At 39.2% G+C, this 25,606-nt stretch overlaps 1 protein-coding gene across 4 annotated transcripts in view; it reads right to left on the bottom strand.

The window, feature by feature from the left end:
* Window positions 1-25,606, bottom strand: part of letm1 (leucine zipper-EF-hand containing transmembrane protein 1) — a 33,590-nt gene that overhangs the window by 7,330 nt on the left and 654 nt on the right. For 2 of the 4 annotated variants that reach the window (XM_042388410.1, XM_042388411.1), the window contains exons 2-13: window positions 18,624-18,681; window positions 17,666-18,158; window positions 10,655-10,798; window positions 9,809-9,946; window positions 8,948-9,151; window positions 8,373-8,492; window positions 7,391-7,522; window positions 7,138-7,296; window positions 5,647-5,781; window positions 3,883-4,017; window positions 2,271-2,464; window positions 164-320 (exon numbers count right to left, since the gene is read on the bottom strand). In XM_042388410.1, coding sequence (XP_042244344.1) covers window positions 164-320; window positions 2,271-2,464; window positions 3,883-4,017; window positions 5,647-5,781; window positions 7,138-7,296; window positions 7,391-7,522; window positions 8,373-8,492; window positions 8,948-9,151; window positions 9,809-9,946; window positions 10,655-10,798; window positions 17,666-18,158; window positions 18,624-18,681 — 2,069 coding nt within the window. The remainder of the gene's footprint in view (window positions 1-163; window positions 321-2,270; window positions 2,465-3,882; window positions 4,018-5,646; window positions 5,782-7,137; window positions 7,297-7,390; window positions 7,523-8,372; window positions 8,493-8,947; window positions 9,152-9,808; window positions 9,947-10,654; window positions 10,799-17,665; window positions 18,159-18,623; window positions 18,682-25,606) is intronic. The other 2 variants (XM_042388413.1, XM_042388414.1) reach the window with 1 other exon arrangement.

The following is a 25,606-nucleotide window of genomic DNA, read 5'->3' as shown; positions in this document are numbered from 1 at the left end:
AATGAGGAGAAAGACCCACAAAATTAAAACACTTACCTTCACAAGAAAACAAAACCCAGAAAAAACGATTTGAAAGTATTTACAAAAACTACACAATGAAAACGACATCATGAGCATCCCTCCTCTATCTTCCTTCACAGAGGATCATCCCGCTAAAACATACTTTGATGACGTTGTCGATGTCGATCTTGCCGTCCTTGTTGTCGTCGAGGGCCTCGGCGATGCTCTGCAGCTTGTGCTCTGGAATGTTCTGGATCTGCCTCATGACCTGGATCAGCTCGTCGATGCTGATGAGGTTTTCCCTGAAGGTGTAGAACAGACTGCATACAGGAAACGGTTACCAGGTTTGATGGCACGTAAAATGCGGTGGAGAAGTCTTGAGGCAACATGCTCCATTCAAGGTTCCCAGATCACACCAATCATTCTGATTTTGTCTCATTTCTATTGACGGCAAAGTTCAATTTCAGTTGCCTCAAAGTTAATTCATGCAGCACACTTAGTATTAATAGACTGTGATTTGTTTTTAGAGCTGATAAATATTTAATTTGTTGCTGCTCTGGGCAAGAAGGATAAATTAGTTTTGGGTGCATTTATACATAAAAATATTATCTAGAACATTCATATTATTTGTTGAACCTCAGTAAAGGTCACAGAGCCCTGACAGTGTAGTTTAGTAAAATATTTATCATCAATGTGATTTCATTCATTTAGAGGCATCAACTGTTTGGGTGCAGGGAGCAGAGATGGAAGCTATGAATAAGGTGAACAGAACAGTTGATCTTCTTACAGCAGCTAACAGACGACAGCATGATGCAATGTTAGCGTTCTGGCAAAGCAAGCAAATGGCGGTTTACCACAGTTCAGCTTACCTTGTAGCATCACTACGTTTAGTAAAGAATAATCTGTAAAATTTTAGATGAATTAGGAATTGCAAATGAGCCAATAATAATATGCAGTATGTGTTTTAGTCTGGGAAACCTTTTGTTCCTTTTTTAAAAAAAAAATAAAATCTCCACCACCATTTTACAATGAAGGTAATGATGATGAAGATGGCAATGATGAGGATGATGACGGTATAATAGAACACATGACTGAAAGATAAACTGTTGTGTGTGTGTGTGTCATGGAGAGTTGAGGAAGATGATACAAAGGCAACGTTTTCAGAGAGATCCTGAAGCGCTGTGATAAACAACTGAATCATGAGACTCTTCCTCGCCAGATAAACAAAACAACAAAACTCTTTCAGTCGTGCTGATGATGTCATCTCTGTCAAAAAAGTTGCCTTTGCATCATTCACGTCCAGAATCAGTTTTTCCAAGTCTGTCTTAAAACGACAGTCAGGAGCCCAGATGAACATTGAAACATGTTTTATCTTGCTGTAATCATTCCTCCTGTTCATACTGACCATTAGAAGATCCCTTCATAATGTGCTTACAATGTAATCCACAGTCCTCCTTCTGTGCAAAAATGTATTTAAGTGTTTATCTGACGCTAATATGAAGCTTCAGTCATCCAGTTAGTCAAATCAAGTAGATATAATTCAAGGTTACAGTCTTTTTGCTACTATACTTCCACCGCAGCTCAACAGGGAAACACAAAGAGTTAATTATATACTGAAAAGAGATCAAAACAAGGGTTGTGGATTTTGTCACCCATCACTTACACTGTTAGCGTATTTGGAGGTGATCTTTTAATGGCCAGTATGAACAGGAGGAATGATTACAGCAAAGCAAAAACTTCATTGTTTCAATGTTCACATGAGCACCTGACTGTTGTTTTAAAAACAGACTTGAAAAATCGTGAACTTGTCTTTTAATGTCTTTGACAGACACACAGCACAGCCTGTGGAATGGTGCAAAGCCATGAGAGACGCCAAAGCTTTCTGCTTAAAGCGATGATTCAACTTTTTGGGAAATATCCTTATCTGCCTCCTTCATAATAAGATGGCTTTAAAGCTGTTGTTAGGCTAGCTGTTTCCCCCTGCTTCCTGTCTTTATGCTAAGCTAAGCTAAACACATCCTGACTCCAGCTGAGAAATTATTTAAAACAAAAAGACAAAAGCCGGCACTTTAAAGGAGGACTTCATCTGTGTTTTTTTTCCGGGTTGCTCGAATGGAAACGCCCACTCAGCCGTTAGCAAAAAGCAGAGGCGCGGGTTAGAGCGCTGATGCCCCCTCCCCCCTGATTTTTGGTCACTTATTCTTGCTGTACACGATTTTGAGCCTCAACAGAGAGTCGTGTGCTGCTAAAATCACACGTTCGACACTTACCCAACAGGTGGGCTGGTTCCGCCGTCCATTTGTCCGTCCAGGGTGACCTTGTCCTTCTCCAGCTCCCCGATGATCTTGTCGATGCGACCGATCATGTGGTTCACTCTCTTAGTCAAACGCTTGCTCGCCTTCGACTCCTGCAGTGCCTTCTCCTGACCGGTCTTAGAAAGCTCCTTCTTTATCTCCTCCAGATCCTCGAAGAAAAAAAAAGACACAAACACACGAGTGAAACACAGCACATAAACACACAATAATCTGCATTCATGCGTAAGCTCGGCTTGGCTTGTTCTGAAGCGGAACATACCGCATTCACCATCTTTCTCATGTGAAAAGATGCAAAATTGCAGAGTAAAATTTATAACTGGCCTGTTGAACGAGTGATGCACAGAACTCTGCACATGGGAAAAACCTTTGTTTAGATTTCAATTATACTGCCTTAAACTGAAAAAATGTGGCGTCTAAATCCAAATTTTGTTAAAAAAATCCAATAAAAAAAAAGAAAAAGAAACTAAAACCAATTTACTGAGGTCCTACAACTTTATTTGAAGATTTCATTGGCATCTGTTGGCACAGCAATTTATATAATTCTGGGTTTTTATTCTCTCGTCCATCTACTGTACATGACTGTCATATTCTCTTGACTGCCTCGCATCTATGTCATGCACCACTTTGCTTAAGTGTTTTTATATCCAACTTCATGTCAAAGCATTCCCTCTTTATTTCTGTACAGTACGGTGCTGCTCTAATGACATGTCATTGGCAGCTGTGTTAATATTTTCTAATTGCTTCAGGTCGCTAATACAACTACTGAGGTTCCTACATTTGTTGTTTTTGTCTGCTGATATCTGACAGCGGGTGTTTAAATTCTTCTCTTTGGTTATTATGAGTGGAACGGCCCACAAACGAAGCAGAAAAAGTTGCCTTATATGGCGATTTTAAAAGGCGTTGTTTACATTAATGATCAAATCTCAAGCACTTCATCAGGAAAAGGTGGCATTCATCAAGCTGAAATGAGCAATTACATTTTGTGCAGTTAAAACTTTGGTGAATCTGACTTGGAACACTTTTACGAGCGAGATTTAAGGGTCCGTTTACACGGTGCGATTGTTGGCTGCCTGAGACGAAAGTTGACAGTCGTGAGAGAAATGTGGTGAAATCTTTGGTCGTCAATCCAAAACGGTGGTCCTAAATCGCACTAGATCAATGGACTTTACTGAACAAGACAGCCTGAGGCAAAATCATTTAGTCAGTGTCAGAAATTTGAGACCAAATTCTCACAATATCAATCAGAAAAGTGAAGAAGTGACACAGAATACAGTGGCTGGCGTGACATTTCATAACACACAGATTCTCCTTAACGACGTGTCTCTGCTTTCATATACTTTTTTTCTATTTAGCGCTACGAGTCACCACAGCGCCCAATTTGACACCTTCAAACTGATGTTGAGCAGCCTGACACAGATTGTAACCAAGATTTTATTACAGGCGTCAATAAATTTACAGGATCGTTGTCACACGGGCTAAAGGCGCCTTTAGGACAACTTACACAGAAACCTTTGATTTGAACGTCAATAAAACCCGACTCTTAAAATGACTAGTGTGAAAGAGTCACCTCGTTGTATTCCTGGACGTCATCCTTCAGTTCTTCCAGCTCCTCTTTCTCCAGAGTAAACAGCCTCCTCTGCTCCTTCAGCTTCGAGCAGGCATCACTCAACAGGTCGATCTCTTCTTTGGTGATCTCCTCACCCTGGAATATAAACATATGATGTAAGAGATTTGCTCCACATGATTTGGATGCCAGATTAAATAAAAAAAACTTTAAATACTGGATTCACTATGTTTTAGATACTGAATGATGAACACATGAGCTTTAGGTCATATTTTCCCCTCCGAAGTGGATGCATGATATTATACTCTCTACTTACTTTAAAAAAAAAAAAAAAAAGTAGGTCATAAAATGTGTCTTAGCAGGCACCACATGTGCATTTAATACTGAACAAACCCACATAAGAGACCAACCCAAACATATAAACTGGATAAAAGAGGGAAGCTAGGGAGGACCCTGGGATACTCCCCATTACCCCAATGACACATTACCACATGACTGAGGGAACTCTGTGGAGCTACAAAGCTTGTTAGTTAGTTAGGGAAGGAAAGGTTCGGTCACTGACGCTGCCTGGAAGGATCGACAAAGGAAAGAAAAGGGTAGAAGTTGATACAGACGTGGGCCAAAAAAAGAATTTGCAAATCATATTTAGCATTTGTTCAACCTTTTTTTGGGATTTTCTCTGATAAGAGAGGAAATGTCGGGTCAGTTTTATTATAAACGTCTATATTTTAGGCTTAAATTGTGTCTGATTCTTGTCAAAAAATGTGATTTGATTCTGGTCCTTATAGCTTGTCTGTGATTTGTCTGTGTTCTTTGCTGTAATTTATCTTGTCTGTTTTTCATCCCACTAAAGAACACACAAAGCTGAATATGAGTATTTGTGGTTTGCCCTCACTCCATTTTCTTCTTCTCTGCTTTCCAAGCATGAGTATCTGCTGGCTGATGTCAACTTCCATTTCATCATACACATAAACCTTGAATTTCAGGGTTATTTCCTGTAATTTGGATTATGTTCTCACTCCTATTGAACCTGACATCAAATGGCAGTCTGCAATGGTTTCAAACAAATGCCAGAATTATATGAATTACAAGTCCTGTTTAACCCACATCTGGATCCTGTATGTGCAGAGGGATAAAACTGGCATGGAGGTGAGGATCATTTTGGGAGAAGACATCATTAAAAACCTAACCTGGAAACGCAGGAATGTCTGCCACTGTTCAAACTGTGTGGCCCAGACGATGCAGAAGTAACAAAAATGATTGGTAGCAAAGAAAGAGTCTGATTAATACTCAGGAAATAAACAAGCAGACAGACAGAATATCCAACATACATGCTCTGTGCTGCTAAAAGGTAGATGAAAGCATTAAAGACAGTGGATTAAAAAACAATCTTTGAGATATTTTTTGTTTCCATTACAATATTTCTCAGGTTTATAAGTCAGAAAGCTTGTGATCAAACTTCATACATCAATAAATTAAAACTTTACTTATACCTGAGCTTGATTAAAAGATCCAAGTGAGAAGAAATAACTAAATTCATTTAAAAACTTTAAAAAATGTACACAAAAAAACCCCCAAAACAAAACATGGCAAATATCTCTGATACCATTTTGTTGTGTTAGTCGTTTTTAAGATAGTAATACTTAAAACATGCATGTAGAAAAGTTTGAGTACTTTAAATATTTACAACAAATTACACCGCTGAATGTAAAAAAACTGTGTGTAGCATTTTCCCAATTACACAAAACGTCCATATAGAGGTATTACCTTGATTCCCTCGATGACGGGGGCCGTATCCCTCAGTTTCTCTGAGTGAGCGGCCTTGTCAGCCTTAGACAGCGCCTGCTCTGCATCCGCTTGGCTGTGCTTGACTCTCTCTGCTTCCAGCTCCAACTCCCCTTCCTGTAGAAGACGGCGATGAGACAACTGATCAAGCACTCGAAGAGCAACTGGGCGGAATCAAGGTCAGATCAAATACCAGTCTTAAAGGTCCACTTAATGAATTTCCACTGCATCAAAAGATCCAGTAAGGGCGCATCACATGATGATATTTCAGTACAGAAACTGGGCATGAACAGCATTTCTGTATTAATGGGAGAAATGACACCTTCATTGTGTAACCAAGTCCTTAAACTTGAGCATATAAAGGTGTGATGGCCAAACAGAAACAGTGTGGTGGAAGAAGTATTCAGATCCTAAAAATACTCCATTACAGGTAAAAGTCTTGCATGAAAAATACAAGTATTATGAGCTTGATGTAGTTAAAGTATTGCAGTAAAAGTAGTGGTTTGGTCTCTCTGACTGATATATTATTATATATGACATCATTAGATTATTAATAGTGAAGCATCAGTGTTAGAGCAGCATGTTACTGTTGTAGCTGCTGGAGGTGGAGCTAGTTTACACTACTTTATATACAGTTAGCTAGTTTAGTCCAGTGGATCCCAACCTAGGGGTCGGGCCCCTCCAAAGGGTCAGCAGATAAATCTGAGGGGACGTGAGATGATTAATGGGAGAGAAAAGAAGAAAAAACAAAAGTTCTGATACACAAATCTGTTTTCAGTTTTTGGACTTTTTCTCTAATCTTTGATTTTTGCTGAAATATTGGATCATTTGAACATTTATTGAAATGAAAGCATGTGAGAAGTTTAGAGGGAAAAAACACTATTTGGTGGAGCTGTTAACAACTCATAGACATGTGAAATGTGACCCCGACTACACACTGCTTTTTGTAAGACGTTAAAAGCCAAAAAGGTTGGAAACCACTGGTTTCATCTTTAACAATGTGTTGTATTTTAAAAGCTTGTTATATTATCCATTGTGTCAGATCTTCATCTGAAAAGTAACTAAAACTGTCAAATAAATGTAGTGGAGTGGAAGTATAAAGTAGCATCACATGGAAATACTCAAGTAAAGTACAAGTATCTCAAGATTGTTCCTGAGTGAATGTACTTAGTTGCTTTCGATCATTATTATTCATTGTTGAAAATGTTTGATTTTACAATTATTCTGCTGGAGTCTTGATATCACGACTTTAACTGGTTCATTTTTGTGGTTTTACCTTTGTGTTTTTGGTGTTGTGGCGTTTGTGTTCCCAAACTTCATTATGGTTTCATTTCATTTCAGTTTCATTCCAAGCATTTCAAGCACAATGGACTTGTACTTCCCTCTGGCAAAAATCAATCCACTGTATCAAAAAGCTTCAAACCCCTAAACCTACAGTTACCAATCCTCCAAATTTATGTGAAAGGAACTTACCCTTGCAGCCTTTTCTGCAGCATCAGCCAACCTCTCCATCTCTCTGTCTTTGTTGTCCTGGCGTATGGCCGCCTCCTCCTGCAGCGTGGTCTCCAGTTTGGTCTTATTGTCCACTTTAGAGAGCTCCATCTCTGCCACCTTTAACTGGGCCTCCTTTGTCTGTATAAGAGAGAGTGGAGCAGAGTAGAGCAATGAAGACTGAACTGAATTGACTGAATTCTTTTTTTGTCCTAGATCCGGTCTGTCAACATACCACCATCTCAGGAAGCGTCTGCAGTGTGGTCTTCAGCTGGTCGGCGGGAGACAGGGTGTCGGGCAGGTACATGGCTCGAGACAGCAGCAGCAGAGAGGTGGGAATCTGCTGGTTCAGATGCAGCTCCAGCCACTGCAAAAGACAGAAACATGACACAGATTATGACTGATACGTACGTGACATAACAAGACAACATCAAGACCGTTTAAACTCTCCTTAAACTTTGAGTTTGGGTCTCTGTAATATCTGTGAAAATGAATCACAGAACACAACATTATATCAGTTTTTAGATGTTGAAATCATCGTTTTGCATGTACATTTTAACTTTAAACCTGCATTACCTGATTTTTTTGGCCGCTAGTTTTCAGCAGGAACAAGTAGTGAACACAACACTGACATATCATCACCTTTTAAGCTGATATGTTAGGAAATAGTTGCTTATTTCCACATCCAGCAGTTACGGAGCAACATTATCATTCATTTGGAGTGGTGTTTCTGTCCACCTGCTGAATGTAAGTCCAACTTTCACTCTCTTTTAGCTCTTTTTTGCTCTCTACCAACTCCTGAGGGAAATATCTGGCTTTTCAGCTGCTAAATGCTCCACTATGTTCACCAGCTAGTGTACAGCTAACTGTGTCTGTTTGCCGTTTGGTGCTGAGAAGGTAGTGTACAGTGGCTTTTTAGAGCTTTTTCTCTGAAAACGATGCTATGAAAGCACTGAGAGTGAACCAAATCAGTAAAGTTGCAGCTGGACAGTTAAATAATGAGCTGAAACTAAAGGATCTATCAAATTTAGCAGGTCAAACCCAGCCAATGTCATATTACAGTAAAGAATTTTAAGTGTGTAAGCATAACATCCCAGAAAAATGCACAAAAATGGGACAATAAGTAGTTCAACTTCTGTGACTGAGGAAAAATGTATCTACGTCTGCCGGTAATTTCTTGAAAATATCTTCCATTCGTTTCCTGTTGTTGTTGTTACCTGCACAAGTTGCTCTCTCAGTCGCTCCTCTGTGACTCCGAGAGATCTCATCCCTCTGACACGACAGGCAGCCTGCACCTCGTTCACATTCAGACTCTCCACCCCCTCTTCTGCTATCAGCTGCACAAACAGAGCACAGAGTTCACATTCAGTTACTTACGTTTAAATTAAATGTCATACTTTAAAGGCATACTGTGTAGGATTTTCCTAAAAAACAATGGAAGCACTCAATCATCACCTGTGACCCACTGGAAGTGTGTGGCGGTGTATGTATCTACAGAGACTCTGCTCTCTGCCTGTATTTTCTTATTATCTTATTATCTTGCTGTGTTCAGGACGTTTCTGGGCGTTAACCTTTAGGCAATGGGTGTGTAGCCCCCAGACAATAACAGCACGCAGGGTGTGAGGTCAGGACTCTGTAAAAACTTAGCGACTGGGTTACATCGCTGTTTTTTTTGTGCTTCAGTGTTTCCCTTAAATGCTTTCAACAGCAGCAAAGAATCCTACACAGTACGCCTTTAAAAAGACAACAGCAGGAACTGTAAAACAATATATATTACCACAGAGCTTCATACCTTGTCATCGGCACGGATGGCCCTCAACTTCATGATGAGCTGGAAACGGAGGAAGTTGTTGGTCCCGATGGACTGGAGCTCCAGAAGGCGGCAGAGTGCCACCAGTTGAGGTCGGGTCAGGTTGTCCAGAGTCAGCTCATCCTCAAACAGTTTGGAGAAGCGGATGATCTGCTCATTACTGGGACGCTCCCCAGAGTCCCGGATCTACAAAGATGAACAAGTTATGACTTGTAAATCATTCTGGACGAGAAAGGTCTACACTTTTTTTCTAATCTTTTTTAAAAACCTAAATTAGGATGTGACACTGCAGCATATTCCTCTAATTAAGACCCAAGTCTCCCCTGTTTGACACAATTTTGGTGTCATTGTAATCACTACCATCCACATGAAGTAATTAATTAAAATGTAACAGTGCCAATGATCTATCTAGAGAAGCTGGACTTCCCCTTGTCCTGTTTTTATCATGTGAGTAAAACAGATGTCCTAGTTTTAACTGGATTTCAGTTCATTTTTTGTTGAGTTCTCAAAATTTCAGATATGTGCTGCCATTTAGCTCACTATCATGTACTGTAAAATATGTAGTGCAGCTTTATTTGAAAACTGTTATAGTGAAAACAGAGTGAAGAGTGCTCGCTTAATTAATTCCAAGTGGTAAAAGTGTAAAATCACAACATATATATGAAAAATGAACCTTCATATTTTACATATATGACCTAATTTCAGCTTCTTTTACTAATATACAGTACATCCTACTAAAGACCAACCAACTGAGACATTTATTGATTCAACCACCAGAGGGAAGCACTGAGCCTGTGTTCCCTCATCTCATACTGAACAGTCTCAATGAACACCGACACCAACCTTCTGGAAAAAGGTGGAGAACTCCTCCGTCACATTGCCTTGGGCAGCCTTGTTCCGCAGAGCGATCTCCTCGATGGTGTCCTGCAAGAACTTGGCCATCTCCAGTTTGACCCTCAGTTCCTTTTTCAATCTCTCCTCCTGTTACAACAGGTTACAAATTCACTGTGGTGTAAAAATATTTCCCTCTTTTTTTCATTAAAAAAAAAAAAGATTTTGTTGAGCATTCTGTAAACTGATTTTCAAGAATGTGATAAAGTATGTGATGAAATTAAAGAATCTACAGTCAATAGTTCACAGTAACTACAGCGTTGTTTTACACCTTACATGAGTTCTGTATATGTCAGTGTAAATTGTAAAAAAATCAATGCAGTCTGAGGAAAACCAATTTACTGGAAACATAATTGGAAAATTACATTAGCAATGATTATTATCATTATTATGCAGGCATTAACAGTGCAGAACAAGAGGTCAAGGATCCTGTTATAGTAAAGATTAGACTCAAATAGGATTAACCTTGTCAAGAGACAGCAGGTCAAGGTGAAAGTTCAAGCTATGAATGAAGATCACGTTTTGCTGAATATGTTCTCACTAATACTGCAATGAGAGACTGCAAAATTGATTTTCAAAGATAATTATTATTTAGGGAAATCAATCGAAGGATAAACCAATGCAATTTACTGGTGTTGAGTCACTGTGTCTCAAACCACACCGACACTAAGCGTAGACTTTAAACTACACTACAAATTTGATTCACCACTGCAACATCTAACAAAATATTACCCAAAAAATTGATCTGATGCATCTTGTCTATATCATGCAGCTTTATTTTTGCCCAACTCTGATTACCTTCTTTGACTGAGTCTCGAAGGTGGACGGCAGCATGTTGGGGAAGAGTTTCAAGGCTACAGGAAGCAGGAACTCCATGAAGGGGACGATGATGAACACCAGGAAGGGAAGAAGTCTGAAGACGTCCGCACACGTTCTGAGAAACTGGGGAGGACAATTTGGAAACTGTTAGAATCGACTACTTAATGCCGTAGACCTCCATTGTTGTCCAAAAACTATGAAAAACACATCGATGTGTCACACCGCTGCACTGGGTGACATGTTCCTTCATCACAAAGAGTTTTGGAACGTTAGTTTGTTTAGAAACGGTTTCAAAGACTAATAACATCGATCACATTTTCAGTCTCTGGAGAGTAGTTCTGTGTAAGGCAGATGCCACTGTGCATGCATTTGTACTACACTGTAAATTTCTCAGAGAACTTCAATACAAAGTTATAAGGTTATGATATGTAGCACAACAATGGAGGTCTAAGGCACAGAGAAATAACATATATCAGGCTTTGAATACACACACAATACTTGTGAGTAGATCAGTTCATTGTTGGTTTGGCTCTGCACATGAGATTTGTTGACAATATGAAAAATATACAAAATTGCCAGCCATGTCCTTGAAGAACTGCAACCCTTGTGAAGAAATCTTTGCAACTGTGGAGGTTTATTTTGACTAAGCCAGTGTCTGCTTCTGTTTGGATTTTAAACAATGAAGATGGTTTTTCAGAACCTATTATGCAACCATGTTCATGTAAGTACAATTACACCAGGCTGCAGTTTGTGAATGTCTCCAGGAGAGAGCAGCAGCGGGTGGAAAAGCCAGCAGGGAAACGTGTGAAAATGTTTACCTCATCTTCCTTTGTCTCTTGGTACAATCGCCCTGCTCAATCCCACTAATAACAGTTTCAACAGTCAGCACTTTTAACCCCAATGCCCATACATCCCCAGAGCAACAGAAACCTCCTAACTCATTGGTGTATTATTTTCATGGTGCTATAGACCAAAGTGAACATTCTGCCTGCCTCACAAGGCTCAGAAACTGTCCACTTGAGCCAACAGGAAGCACATTTGTTTAGCACAGCCCTGAACAATCCTCAGAGTATAGAAGTACCAGGCCAACACTGGTCTACTTCATTGTACAGCTGTCCAACTGTTGGCTTTCTGACTATCCCGGGACACAATCCCCAACCGGCCATCTACAGAGATGGCTCTGGGAGGAGAAGGCCAAAACATGAGTCCTTTCTCTGCCCTTTCCACCTGCATGTCAGTGGACCAGTAGGGTGAAGGATTTAGGCCAGCGCGAGTGAAAAGGCCTTTGTCCGTAGGCCCATTGACATGTATATCATCTCCCAGAGTTCCACATCAAAGAAGGGAGGAGGGGGTAACAGATTAAAATAGAAGGAGCCTTAAACGGAGGCCTGAGTATTGTAAGTGAATATGAAAGGAGGAGATTAAGGAGGCAAAGCCAGTCCAGGTTAGATGAATGGGGTGTAGATGGGTTCAGGACATGCGCTCCAAGGGAGTCAGCTGCATTTGAAAAGGTGCAGATGGGGTGCTGGTGTGGGTTTAATGGGGCGGGGGGGGGGGACTGTGATCATCATCAGCACTGAGCAGCAGCTATTAGCACCGCAATGAGACTTTATTTCCCCGTTGTTGTTGTTGTTTTTGAGTGCAGTGTATGATTTTTTTTATTTAATGTATTTGCCAAATAACAAGATTTATATTATTCTCAAGTGACACTATACACTATGTACTGTAAAAACAATAATGTCACTGGGAAACTGATAATTAGCTATCACATTTTTAACCGTATCTTGTATTTGGGTGGTTCAATTAAAAATCACAACATTTTAAGACAACAATTTAATTTTAACATGTCTACCATATAGTAAATGCATCTGGGAGCACATTGATGAAAAAAAAAATCTACTTCAGTGCTGTTTATTAAAAAAATTTTCATTGGCAATGACTGCTTCATTATAATTGTTGTGCACATGACAAACAGAGAATGTAAACTTAAGAATCTCCTCGAATGTCAGTGGAAGCAATGAATGGAAAATGTACCCCTACAGCAAGAGCAACTGAAAAAGGAAACTGGCACGTTTCAGCTCTTCATTTCACTAGTTTTGTAAGACACATTGCACCATCCCTTTGCAAAGCATGAAAGGTCCCCATTGTCTTTGGGTGTGTCAGTATGGATTGTGAAATACATTGTAACATGCCTGCGTACTGATGTCTGAAAGACTAACACCTGCACTAGAAAAAAATGTCCAAAGTCTCTGATTCCAGCTTCTCAAACGTTAATATTTTATAGTTTATTTAGTCTTTTATGATAGTAAACTAAATATCATTGGGTTATGGACTGTTGGCTGGGACAAAAGAAGACATTAGAGGACATGAACTTGGGTCTTTAGAAAGACTAATCAACGCTTTTCAACATTTTCTAACATTTTAGACCAAACAACTAATCGATTAATCAAGAATATAATCAACAGATTAATCGATAATGAAAATAATTTTAATTGCAGCCCTAATGGATATTTATTCATTGTCCAGATTTATCAAATTCTAAAGTCAAATACTTCAATATTTCTATTGAGGCTCTATTTTAGTTTAGTCAAATAAAAAAATAAGATTGGGGCTATCCTTGGATAATTTTTCTTGTCAATATCAGATGCAGAATTGAAGAAATCAACCTCTTTATTTTAATGTGGTGTTAATGTGAGTTTCCACTTAAATGCTGCGAATTTTGGATGTAGTTTGATTACGTTTTTTTTCCTTACCTGACTAGTTAGTTAAATAGCTAAAGCAGTTGGTGAATTTTGGATTCTGCCAAGTATCTCAGCCAAAGCACATGGACAGATTCCCCGACAAGGGCAGCAGAGGCCGAGTCAACCACAACAGCAGCTCAATCCTTCACGCCAGAGAGGAGCATTCACAACTTGCCAATCCACTAAGTCTGTACCATCCTGTGCTATCAAGGGACGTGGTAACGGTGTGATCTGAGCTGACCCACAAACCTTTCCTTACATGACACTTGTGTACCGAGAACCAGCATCAGATTACTGCAGTGGGTACTGGACCTCATTCCAGACGGCTTCTCTGAATGTCAGACGACCGGCAGATTCAGAACAAGGAGTAAATCGTTTCAAAGAATATCAAAGACTCATGTTTCATATATATTTTATGACTTCAAGAGGCAAAATAATGAATTTTAACTTCTGCTTCCACAGTTGTTCACTGTAAATACTTAAAATTTAAAACTTAACAGTATTTATTCTGCATCTGGTGTGAATTATTGATTATAAAACCTTGTTATTAACTAAGGTTGTCCATATATTAGTAAATAATATGATTAAGTCACTCAGTTAAAAGGCAATTATACCCAAATTCTACTTAATAATTGAATAGTAATTGATGAGAAACCTTTAAGTGCTAAAGCTAAAGGAAGAGGCAACACTTAATGCTTTTGACCTTCCTGAACTAACTTCAGGATTTCTTCATCTTAACCATCAACCTGTATCTTTGACCCCATCCCAACCGGGCTGCTTAAAGAAGTTTTACCCTTAGTTAGCACTTCTTTACTAGATATGATCAATCTGTCTTTATTAACAGGCTATGTACCACAGTCCTTTGAAGTAGCTGTAATTAAACCTCTTCTTAAAAAGTCTAGTCTTAATCCAGGTGTTTTAGCCAACTATTTAACCTTCCCTTTCTCTCCAAGATCTCTGAGAAAGCAGTCACCAATCAGTTGTGTGTTTCTACATAACAATAGTTTTATTTGAGGATTTTCAGTCAGGATTTAGAGCACATCATAGCACAGAGACAGCACTGGTTGAAGTTACAAATGACCTAATTGCACTGGACAAAGGATTCTTCTCTTTACTTCTCTTGTTAGATCTTAGTCCTGTATTTGACACCATTGACCATCACATCCTATTACAGAGACCGGAACATTTAATTGGAATTAAAGGAACTGCATTAAGCTGGTTTAAGTCCTATTTATCAGATCGATTTCAGTTTGTACACGTTAACAATGAATCCTCCATGCACGCAAAAGTCAGACACCGAGTTCCACAAGGTCCTGTGCTTGGACGAATACTATTCACCTTATATATGCTTCCTCTAGGCAATATTATTGGGAAACACTACATACATTTTCATTGTTATGCAGATGACACCCAATTATATTTATCAATGAAGCCAGATGAAACCAATCAGTTAACTGAACTCCCAGCATAAGGATATAAAGAACTCCATGACCTGCAATTTTCTGCTACTTAACTCAGACAGAACTGAAGTTATCATGCTAGACCCTAAACACCTTATAAACACATTATCTAATGATATAGCTACTCTGGATGGCATTACCCTGGCCTCCAGCACCACCATAAGGAATCTGGGAGTTATCTTTGATCAGGATATGTCCTTTATCTCCCACATAAAACAAATTTCAAGGACTGCCTTCTTTCAACTATGTAATATTGTAAAAATCAGGCACATCCAGTCTCAAAAAGATGCAGAAAAACTAGTCTACGCATTTGTTACTTCTAGGCTGGATTATTGCAATTCCTTATTATCAGGCTACCCTAACAAGTCTCTAAAGACTCTCCAGCTGGTCCAGAATCCAGCTGCACATGTACTAACAAGAACTAAGAGGAGATTATATTTCTCCCATTTTAGCTTCGCTGCATTGGCTTCCTGTAAAATCCAGAATAGAATTTAAAACCCTTCTCCTCACCTGCAAAGCCCTTAATGGTCAGGCACTGTCATATCTTAAAGACCTCATAGTACCCTATTACCCCACTAGAACACTGCGCTCCCAGAATACAGGCTTACTGGTGGTACCTAGAATCTCCAAAGTAGAATGGGAGGCAGAGCTCCTCTTCTGTGTAACCATCGTCCAGATTCGGTCCATGAGGCAGACACCCTTTCTACGTTTAATAGAAGGCAAAAAACTTTCCTTTTTTATAAAGCTTATAGTTAGGGCCGACCAGGCTCACTTTGGAGCAGCCCTTAGTTATGCTGCTATAGGCCTAGACTGCCGGGGGACTTCCCATGATGCACTGAGCTCCTCTCTCCTCCTTTCCCTCTCCATCTGTACACATTCATGTACCATTAATACATGTTACTAGCTTGGCATCTTCCCTGGAGTCTTGTGCTTTCTTGTCTTGCAGGTGACCTTCAGTTGTGGACTGCCTGCTTCCTGTGCCTGTGGCCTTAGTCCAGCTTGATATCCACTGCAACCACTATCGTTATTATTCATATTTCTATTATTATTAATGTTATTATTGTTACTCTTGTGGTTGCCATGCTTCGCTGTGTCTCCCTCTTCCCTTTCCCCCTCCCTCTTTCTCTCTAAACCCAACCAGTCAAGACAGATGGCCGCCCACCCAGAGCCCGGTTCTGCTTGAGGTTTCTTCCAGTTAAAAGGAGTTTTTCCTTGCCGCCGTCGCCAAGTGCTTTCTCATTGTTGGGTCTCTGTAAAATAGAGTATAATCTAGACCTGCTCTATGTGAAAAGTGCCCTGAGATAACTTTTGTTGTGATCTGGTGCTATATAAATAAAATTGACTTGACTTGACTTCCTAAAGAGCTTTAATCAAGCATCACAATCTGCTGAGCGCCTAGTGAGTAAACACTCAGCGTTCAGCCAATTTCTATAATCGATCCCATTAGGTTTGAGAAGCTGTGGATTAAACAGCATAGAACAAGATGTCTGGGCAGTCAGACTTGAATTCTTGCTCAGTCATCCCTGATCTCTTAACTCATGCTGGTGATCCCTGCTGTACACTCTGAGCCAGAATGGAAAAATGGCTTTCTGTCACTGGAAATACTGGTTGGAATTTCTGATTTGATTTGAACGTTTATCTATTATTACCTAACATTACTTGTACCATATTGTACTGATCAAATTTCCTGTAGTTTATTAGCTGCTGACATGGTTTCTCTTAAGCAAGCTGGCAGTTCACATATACTTGCCAGACAATCAAAATTTACTAGTATCTGGTGTTAATTTCAAATCTTGTAGTCATTTAGTGCAGCATCATGTGGAGAGGAAAAAAATGGTGGAAAGACCACTTATTTGTTTTATGCTAATTGATTCTCAATGTAATAATGCATGTGTGAGCTGTTCCTGACCTTTAAGAACTACCTTAACTATTAGCCATATAACCTAAGGTAGAAAACAAACCAGAAGAGAGATTTTATGACAAAATCGACATGAGGAGTTGTTTTTATGCCATAAACTAGTAATCCATGGAAAAAGTTCAGTATTCCCAAAAGGAAACCTCTTTTTCACCTCATTAGCCGTTTGAGTTTTGCAATCTGGCCAGAGATTCTAATAAAATGGTGAATAGATTTGCACAACAAAAGGGTGGGGGAGAAACTATTTTAGACAGATCTGTGCGTTTATGGCTGTCAAATGAATTGTGCAAACATTTGTCAGGCTCTGTGATCAATATTGATTACTGTGACATGCATTTAGGGTTTCAGTGGTTGTTTCTGACTTAGTGACAGCTGATAAAGGTAACATAACATTTATAAAATGGTACTGGCAGCTTCTTATGAGTGCAGGCATCTACTATTATGATTTTGACATTGTACATATACAGTATCTAGTTTTATACATGCTAACTTTACTGGGGTGAGGGAAGCCTCTGTGCTTTTCAACCTGTGCTGCTCATCGATGGTCTGGAAAACAGATACAGGTAATTTCTCAAAAACTGCAGGAGCTAACTTTATGTTGTCTAGGTTAATGTTATTTCCTTTTCTCTCTGGATAATCTGTGTGCCATGTTAGCTAACCAGAGCCGACGGATGTTTATCAACTTGTCAGGTGTAGTGAATCAGTCTTTGGTAACATGAGAATGAGCGCCACATACAAATTCACCCCTAAAAAGTCATTTTACCGGGTTTCCACCATGTTGTTTTTTTTCTAAATACTAAAAATGTCCTAAGCTGAAAACACTAGTCTCCTAACAAAACTTTAAAAAAAACTGTAGCCTCCCTGCAGGCCTCACCTGTCTCCTCTCACGGCGGGACAGAGGGTGACCGTTCAGTACCCTCCACAGCATTCTCCCAGTAATGGTGGTGTCAATCCACAGCAGCCTGAAGCCATGATAGTAGTGCTTGATTTCGTCTATGACGCGCTGTCGGAGAGTCCGTCTTACGGGCTCAGCGTCCAGCGTCGGGCTGTACACCGGCCCCCCTTCCTCCAGCTTCTTCTTCTTGTCCTTTAACGAACGCAGTGACTTCTCCACCTTTGAATCGTCCCATCGTCTCCTCGAGGTGTGTATCCACCTGACGCCGGGGATGTCCTGATGATGTGCTCTCGTCCACTGGGGCCCCGCTGTGATCGCGGGGTACGGGGAAGGGGAGGCCCCCAACACAAAAGCGCAGTAGAGCCGCTGTGAGTCCAGGTTCTGGCAGGGGCCCACATATCCGTCTGACCCGTGGAGGGAAGAGCCCAATGAAGAGATCTGAGCCAAGTTGCCCAGTCGGAGCCCATCAAGTCTAAAGAGACAACAAGATGAAGAAGTTCAGGACAGAAAGTGCAGGCTTTGTCATGGGGATAAAATTTTTAAAAATCAGGTTTAAAATATCAAATATAAAAAGTATTAAATGAGCAATTAATAAAACCTGATAACTAGCCTTCTGAAACTTCAGAAAAACACCTTACTGGCACTGGGTGCATAGGGTTTTAAGTCCTTAGTTTTCAAAATGAAACCATTGTAATAGCAAGGACGCAACAAAATTATGGTAAATACCTTTTGCAAAATGTTAAATGGTTGTAAAATGTAGAACAGCCCCTCAAATACTGAAATATGTGCCAAGAAAAATAAAGAAAACCTCAAAACTAGAGGGTATTTCTTCAAGATTCATTAACTACTACATAGTAGAAATGTAAGGCTTTCAGTTTTTATATTATGGTGTGTAAGTGGTTTTCTGCTGCTTCATAAACACATTTGATTAGCTTACTTTTGACTGGAGAGTCTGAGCGCTGTGCACTTGAAACAGGAACCATCTTTTAGTTTCCCTGAAAGGAAGAAAGAAAAAAAAAAAAGAGCATGAGTGGCTGTGAACTGATAATAAGCCATTTAACAGACAGGGGCAAAAACACACACAAACACAACACACTTTTATGTACTGCTGTTGAGCAAATGAACAGATTTTTTTTTACACATCAGCTGTTAAGGCAACTTTATCCCTGGATTTACTGACCCAGCTACGACCCCAACAAAAAAAAAAAAAAAAAAAGACTGTGCTTTAAACGGGTTATGTAATAACACAATATACAGTGAAGTCACTCCCGTTGGCTTCCTCTATGGTTTATCTGGGAATACTAACAAAACTCTGCTGACATCTCAGACGTTAGCTTTCTACCCATTCATCACATAGCATGGAAATCTAGCAGCATAGTGCTCAGATGAGGCCACCGGAGGAAGACTATTAGTGGTGGAAATGTCATTATGTCTGTGCAGAATTAAATAAGGACTAGTAACATGATAGCATGCTTTTTGTACTTTTGTGTTGTTACCCAGAAGCTGCAAAAAACAGATGTACATGTGCTTACTGATGATAACATGTAGATCTTATAAGGCGTGAGACTTCATCAAGATAGCTGAAATTCAGTTAACTAGAATGAACAAAATCATTTTAAAGTCAGTCTGTATGTCTTGTGGTTACATCTGCTTTTTCCTTATTATTTAACGCACTTCAGATACTGTTACTACTTTTATTAGAAACATTTTTATTCTTTAAATTGACATCTACCAAATAATTTAAGTGTATTCTTCTTCTAGTATTATCTTCACACTGCTCTGTCTTGGAGGGCAGGATATTCACACCCTCTGTGAGGCCTACAGAGGGGCTCCAAAACTACCGAGGCAGCTGTCAGCGACTGTGCATGCACAGAGAAGGCGGAGTGGTGAGACACTTTCAACCAATCATCTTGGCGCAGATGTCCTAGCCACGCCCTTTCCTCCGGCTCTCACATGGCCGGCTGGATCGAATCCAGCAAGGCCTGGTTGAACATGACATGCTGTGGCTGCAGGCCAGGAGGACTGAGGCCACGAGTTTACTGGAACAGTGTCACCTTTGTGGGCTGAGCGGCCCAGCTAATGTAGCCGGTTACAAACGGCACAGAAAGAAAAGCCTGGAAATACAGTAGATTACCTAACCCTACAGCGTTCGACTGGGCTGAACAAGCAGCTTCATCGCTACAGCGTTTCCTCTGTGGTTTTTATCCCCTCTGAGGTTTTCACAGTTTTGGTTTCACATTTGTGCTTCTTCCAGTCAAAGATATGTTGAGTAAAACATTTTCCAACAGCTATCATCTATAATCACAGTACACTTATAATGTATTTAGTGCATTTGTTCCCCCATTAAGATGTTTGTGAACAGGCTTTCCTTCACAAAAAACCACATGACTATATGAAATAATAATATATCATAAACCATGACGAAGATATTTGGTAAAAACAAGAATTTTTTTTTACCCCTAATCTGTGATTTATGGCACTAAGCTAATATATAAAAGCTATGTATGTATGACTAGTATGACTTTTCTACAATGTTTCTTTTACTCACACTCACAATAGTGGTAACATAGTTTTGAAAACCATAATATAACATGGTGGCATTAATACTTAACCTTGCGATTCTGAACATTTCTTTTAAGAGATGAATATTCTGAGAAAATTACTTTCATTTTCACTTTCTTTCTCTGTAGAGCAGCAGCACAGCAGAGCGCAACTGAGACAAACTTGGAGCCCGTGCATAAAACCAAAAGTGCATAAAACCAAAAGTAAAACCTCAAAATTATTCTGGTAAACAAAAAGCTTTTCTGGTACAAACTGTTGTAATATGAAACCTTTAAAAAGAGACCAAACAAAAGCCAACTAAACCCCAGTAATAATAAACCTCTTACATTATGGCAGAGTGAGGACAGCAAACAATCTGGATATGGATCTCTGTGATTATTTATACTTTTTTTCTGTAATTGTGACTGAGACTCACTGAGTGGAAAATTTTACTGTTGAAAAATCAACTCTCTCTGTTCTCTCCCACATATACTGATACTGATACACTGCATCTGCAATAAGATTAGGGCTGCAACTAACAATCATTTTCATTATTGATTCATCTGATGATTATTTTCTCAATTAATCGATTAGCTGTTTGGTCTATAAAATGTCTGTTTGTCTGGCTGTTTCCAAAAGCTCAAGGTGACGTCATCAAATGTCTTGTTTTGTCCCGACTAACAGCCCACAACCCAAATATATTCAGATTACCATCATAGAAGACTAAAGAAACCAGAAAATAAGTGTATTTACGAATTTGGAGCAAGCACATTTTTTGTTATTTTGCTATCAAACAATTATTTCTTTATCAAAATAGTTAATTGTCTGTAAATCAACTTATCGTTCCAGCTCTAAATAAGATGATATCTAATATATCTCCCTATCTGATTTATCAGTCTAGCTCTATTATCAGTGTTCCTGATCTTCGGATGATGTTCCACCCAAGAATAACTAGTCAATGATTGGCATTAGTTAAAGCAAGAAACCGTATCTTGTATTTTATGAAGCGCGTCTACTGAACCCGTCTCTGGTGCAACAACTATGAAATGATTAGTCAAACTTTTACTTGGCTTGGTTGTTGACTTCCACAATCCAGGCAACCTATAAAAACATCTGTATTCCTGTTGCATTTGTAAAGTAACGCACAGTGTTTACTCTAGTCATGGCCTAGACTTAGTCTTGATCTTCCCTTATTGAACTAGAATCTATCTTTAGAAGTCTGCTCCATAAAGCCGTGCCCTACTTCCACCTGCAACAGCTTGCTCATGTGTGACCCATACCCTGCAGCTGTCTTGAGTGTAAAGTGCTAAAACAGCAGTTCAATAACACTTCCTCATGCAGTGTGTGAGCAGTATATCACCAGACCGGGGCCTGGGGACATTTCTCTCAAGTGCCCGTATAATGAGGTTAAATGAGGTCACGGGAGTTGTTATGTTTTGTCTAAGGCGTTTCAATACAGATACAGACATCGATCCATACATTTTATTTGTTCTGTTATTACCTGAACATCCTACAATATACTGGATATCATGTTAAGTATCCTTTGTTTTATAATAATAACTGTTGGTAAGGCTATATGATTAGTTGAACACCTCCCACCACAGATGTTTCTTTGCATTAGATGCAGAGCTCAATCATAAATCTAGGACCATTGCAGGAATGTTTACTTCCCTGCCTTGTTTACGTCCACATTGGCCTCTTGTAAACAAATCCAACCTTAGAAACAGAAGTGACATGACCTCAAAACAAGCTTGTCTATCGGACAGAATGTATGAAGTCCAGACTGTATGTTGTTACGCTTGGCTTTCTGAGTATGTGGCTGTCAAATGTCAAGCATCTCCTTTCACGGCACCAATAAAATATGACGTTTTTAGGTCAATTCCTGTCGGATTAAACTCTCTGTCTACTTGAAAGACGACCGAATCTCACGTTTTCAGGCGTCTCGGTGTGTGGGGGTTTGAATGACACCGGTCTCAGCTCGACAAACCGCATGAGTAAGCACTCTAAATAAATAAATAAACGGCTCCCACCAGGCTTGTTGCAGATGCCACCTCACAGGCCACTAATGCTGCACTGACACCGACACTGCACGTGTAGCGTGATGTTCTCACCGCTGAAACTATTCTCCTATAGTTTATTGATGTTGTGTTAGATAACGCTCTTATCGTTACTACTTCTGAACTTACAACCCTTGTTTGACGAAAGCTCCTTTGCAAAAACTGCACACCGGTCAATGTTCAGCAGTTACAGCGGCACTGAAGGGTCATTGTGCAGCTTTGAGATCACTATTACTGTGGAATTTACTATGGATTTTCTTTTGTTATCCATATTTTTTCATAGTAGGTTGATTGTTACGGCTGGCTCATTAACTCTTTGTGAAATCAGAGGCGAAATTACCTCTTTTTTTCTTGAATAAATATGCTAACACAACACACTACAAACACAATGAGACAACTGAAGGCATTTAAGGTACTTTTACTATGCACACAATTAAGAATAAAATAAAGGATGCATGTTAAAAGCATGAAAACAGTCAAATTTAGAGACCGCTTATTATAACTGTGCAAAGGGACATTCACAAATCAAGATATGATCGCACTTATTATGTGTAAAATCTCAACCAGAATATCAGCCAACGTGTCCAACGTGAATACAGGGAGGGAAAATTAGGCTCAGCCGGTCTCAGGTGGAGTTATAAGAGGCACTGACCTTTCCTCGTGGAAGCCCCGCAATTTGTCTGATAATCTGGGCCTAAAGCCAGGAATACAATCTCAGTCATGCACCGCAGACGGACAAATCCCCTTTCTGACCCTGTCGTCTATTTATAAGCCTCAATGTACCAACTACACCACAGACATAATTTATCTCTCTTCAATGTCTTCATTGCTACCTGTTAACACCCGCGATAACGTCTATAAACTAAACAACAAAAGGTGTAGAGACATCTCATCTTAATGTTCATAGTTATATAACTGCTTTCCTGCAGTTCATGCTTATCACAAATGTGTGACTGAATGATTTCACCACACTCAGTTTGACTGACGGACGGTTCAAGACCAGTCAGTGAGGAGATTCATTTCAATAAAGCATGAGAGCATTCCTTTAAAAAGAGCATGAGTCTTCTTTTTGTTAGATGTAATTCTACTGTGTATCACAATATGGCTATATATAGTGATGCAGCCTATAAATCAATTAGGAAACTGTTGTAAAGTATCCATATATGTCTGTTTTTAGCTATTCCAATGTATTAAATACCTAACAAATCAAGGTACATCATCATATTGCCATCAAACAGCCGTACTCAATGATTTGTAACACAATGGTTTTATACACTCAGAGATATTAAAAGGTGCAGCTAACATAGTATGACTGACGTATGACAAATTTCTATTGTTATTATTATATATTATATACCATCAAATCTCCCTCCCTTTATTAGTGAGGGGCCAAAAAACCTTGTCAATACTGATTTCTAACAACCAAACATTTGCTGGTTATAAGTGCTGGTTGTAAAATTAATAGCTGTGTTTTTTTCCCCGCTGCTGGTCAGACTAAACGTGCAAGTGACTGTAATACTTTAGGCTCTGACAACTTGTGATGTGCACATTAGAGCTGCAATGATTAGTCAATTAATCAGCAACTATTTTGATAATCAATTAATTATCTTTTTTTGAGAAAAAGTGCTAAAATTTGCTGGTTTCAGCTTCTTAATTGTGGTGACTTAAAGCTTTTCTCTGTCATACATGATAGTAAACAGAATATTTTTGGATTTCAGACTGTTGATGAGGTAAAACAACACATCTGAGGACATCACCTTTGACTCTGAGATATTATAATGGGCATTTTTCATTGTTTTCTGGCATTTTATAGACAAAATGATGAATTGCTTAATCGAGGAACTAATCGGCAGATGAATCGATGATGAGAATAATCGTTAGTTGCAGCACTAGTGCACATAAAGTTACCTTTGTGGTAAAGCTGCAACAATTAGTTGCTTTGTTGCCAACTTTTAAATTAATCAACAACTATTTTGATAATCAATTAATTGTTTTGAGTCATCTTTTAGGAAGGAAATTCTCAAATTCTCTGGTTCCAGCTTCTTAAACGTTATTATTCTTTTGTTTCTTTAGTCGTCAATGATAATAAAGTCAATATGTTTGGATTGTTTGGACAAAACAAGACATTTAACAACATCACCGTTGCCTCTGGGAAACAGTTATTGCATTTTCCACCATTTCTGACATTTTATGGACCAAACGACTCGAGAAAATGATCAACAGATTAATCAATAATGAAAATAATGGTTACTGGCTGCCCTACTTTGTGGTTTGTGTCTACCTGCCCAGGGATTACTGATGGAAACTAGCTAGAAGCTAAATCTGGTACAAAGCATCTCTTCTCTTTGTATAACATTCAGTTTGGTATAAAAGGTGAGATATAATATATACTCTATATCAACCTAAAGTGAATATCAAATGTTACTAGCAGCCCTCGATTGGAAAAACACACATTTCCACAGTGCTCTTCAACTGCAACATCATCATTGCATATTCTGTTTCAGTGGCTCAACATTTCACCACCTTATCCAACAGCAACAATAAACAGACCACTGAGATAAAACGAGGCTGGAATCAGCACACAACAGAGACAAAATACAGCTTCATTCATGTCATATCTCACATTCTTCCTATGACACTTCATGCTGAGAAGTAGATATGAATTGGTCGCCTTGCAGACATTATTAGTTATGTACAGGGCAAAAATTGAGAATATTGCCAGAGAGTTTACAAAAGCTGTTTGTTTTTAGCTCTGAGGAAGAGGACAAGAGAAGGAAATGTAACTTTAATCAGTAATTCAGTATGTGGCGTCAAAATGTGGAATTGTCTAGAGAAAGATTTAAAGGGTTATTCAAATATTTTTCAGTTCAAAAAAATAGAGAAATACTAATGAGACTGTATGAAGCTGACAGGTAATGGCTTGTCTCAGCTGATGGTGAATTATTATGTATGGCTTTTGATCTTTTTTTTCTTATGTTACTGTAAGTAATGGTTGTTAAATAAGTAGAATTGACAGACCATCTGTTACTATTGCTTATGTTTTAAGTAAGGGTCAGGCAATATGAGATTTTTTGGTCATGGGAATCTGTGCGAGGAAATTGAGCTGTGTTTTGTTCGTGAATCGCATTTCTTCCAGGTGCTGTTCATTACCATGAGCTGAACAAATAAATGAAATGGATATCTTGTGGGTTCCTGAAAAAAAAAACAAAAGAGGAGCCTGTCTGCCATGGCAACGAGCATCCTCTCAGGCTGCAGTGGAAAGAGGGGGCGCTCGCCAGTCACAGCAGAAACCAAGCTGTCCTCAGATAACCTGAATCCAAAA

The sequence above is a fragment of the Thunnus maccoyii genome, chromosome 16 (assembly GCF_910596095.1).
Source record: "Thunnus maccoyii chromosome 16, fThuMac1.1, whole genome shotgun sequence".
In the NCBI taxonomy this organism is placed as follows: Eukaryota; Metazoa; Chordata; class Actinopteri; order Scombriformes; family Scombridae; genus Thunnus; species Thunnus maccoyii.
This window is presented reverse-complemented; position numbering and strand designations above follow the sequence as displayed.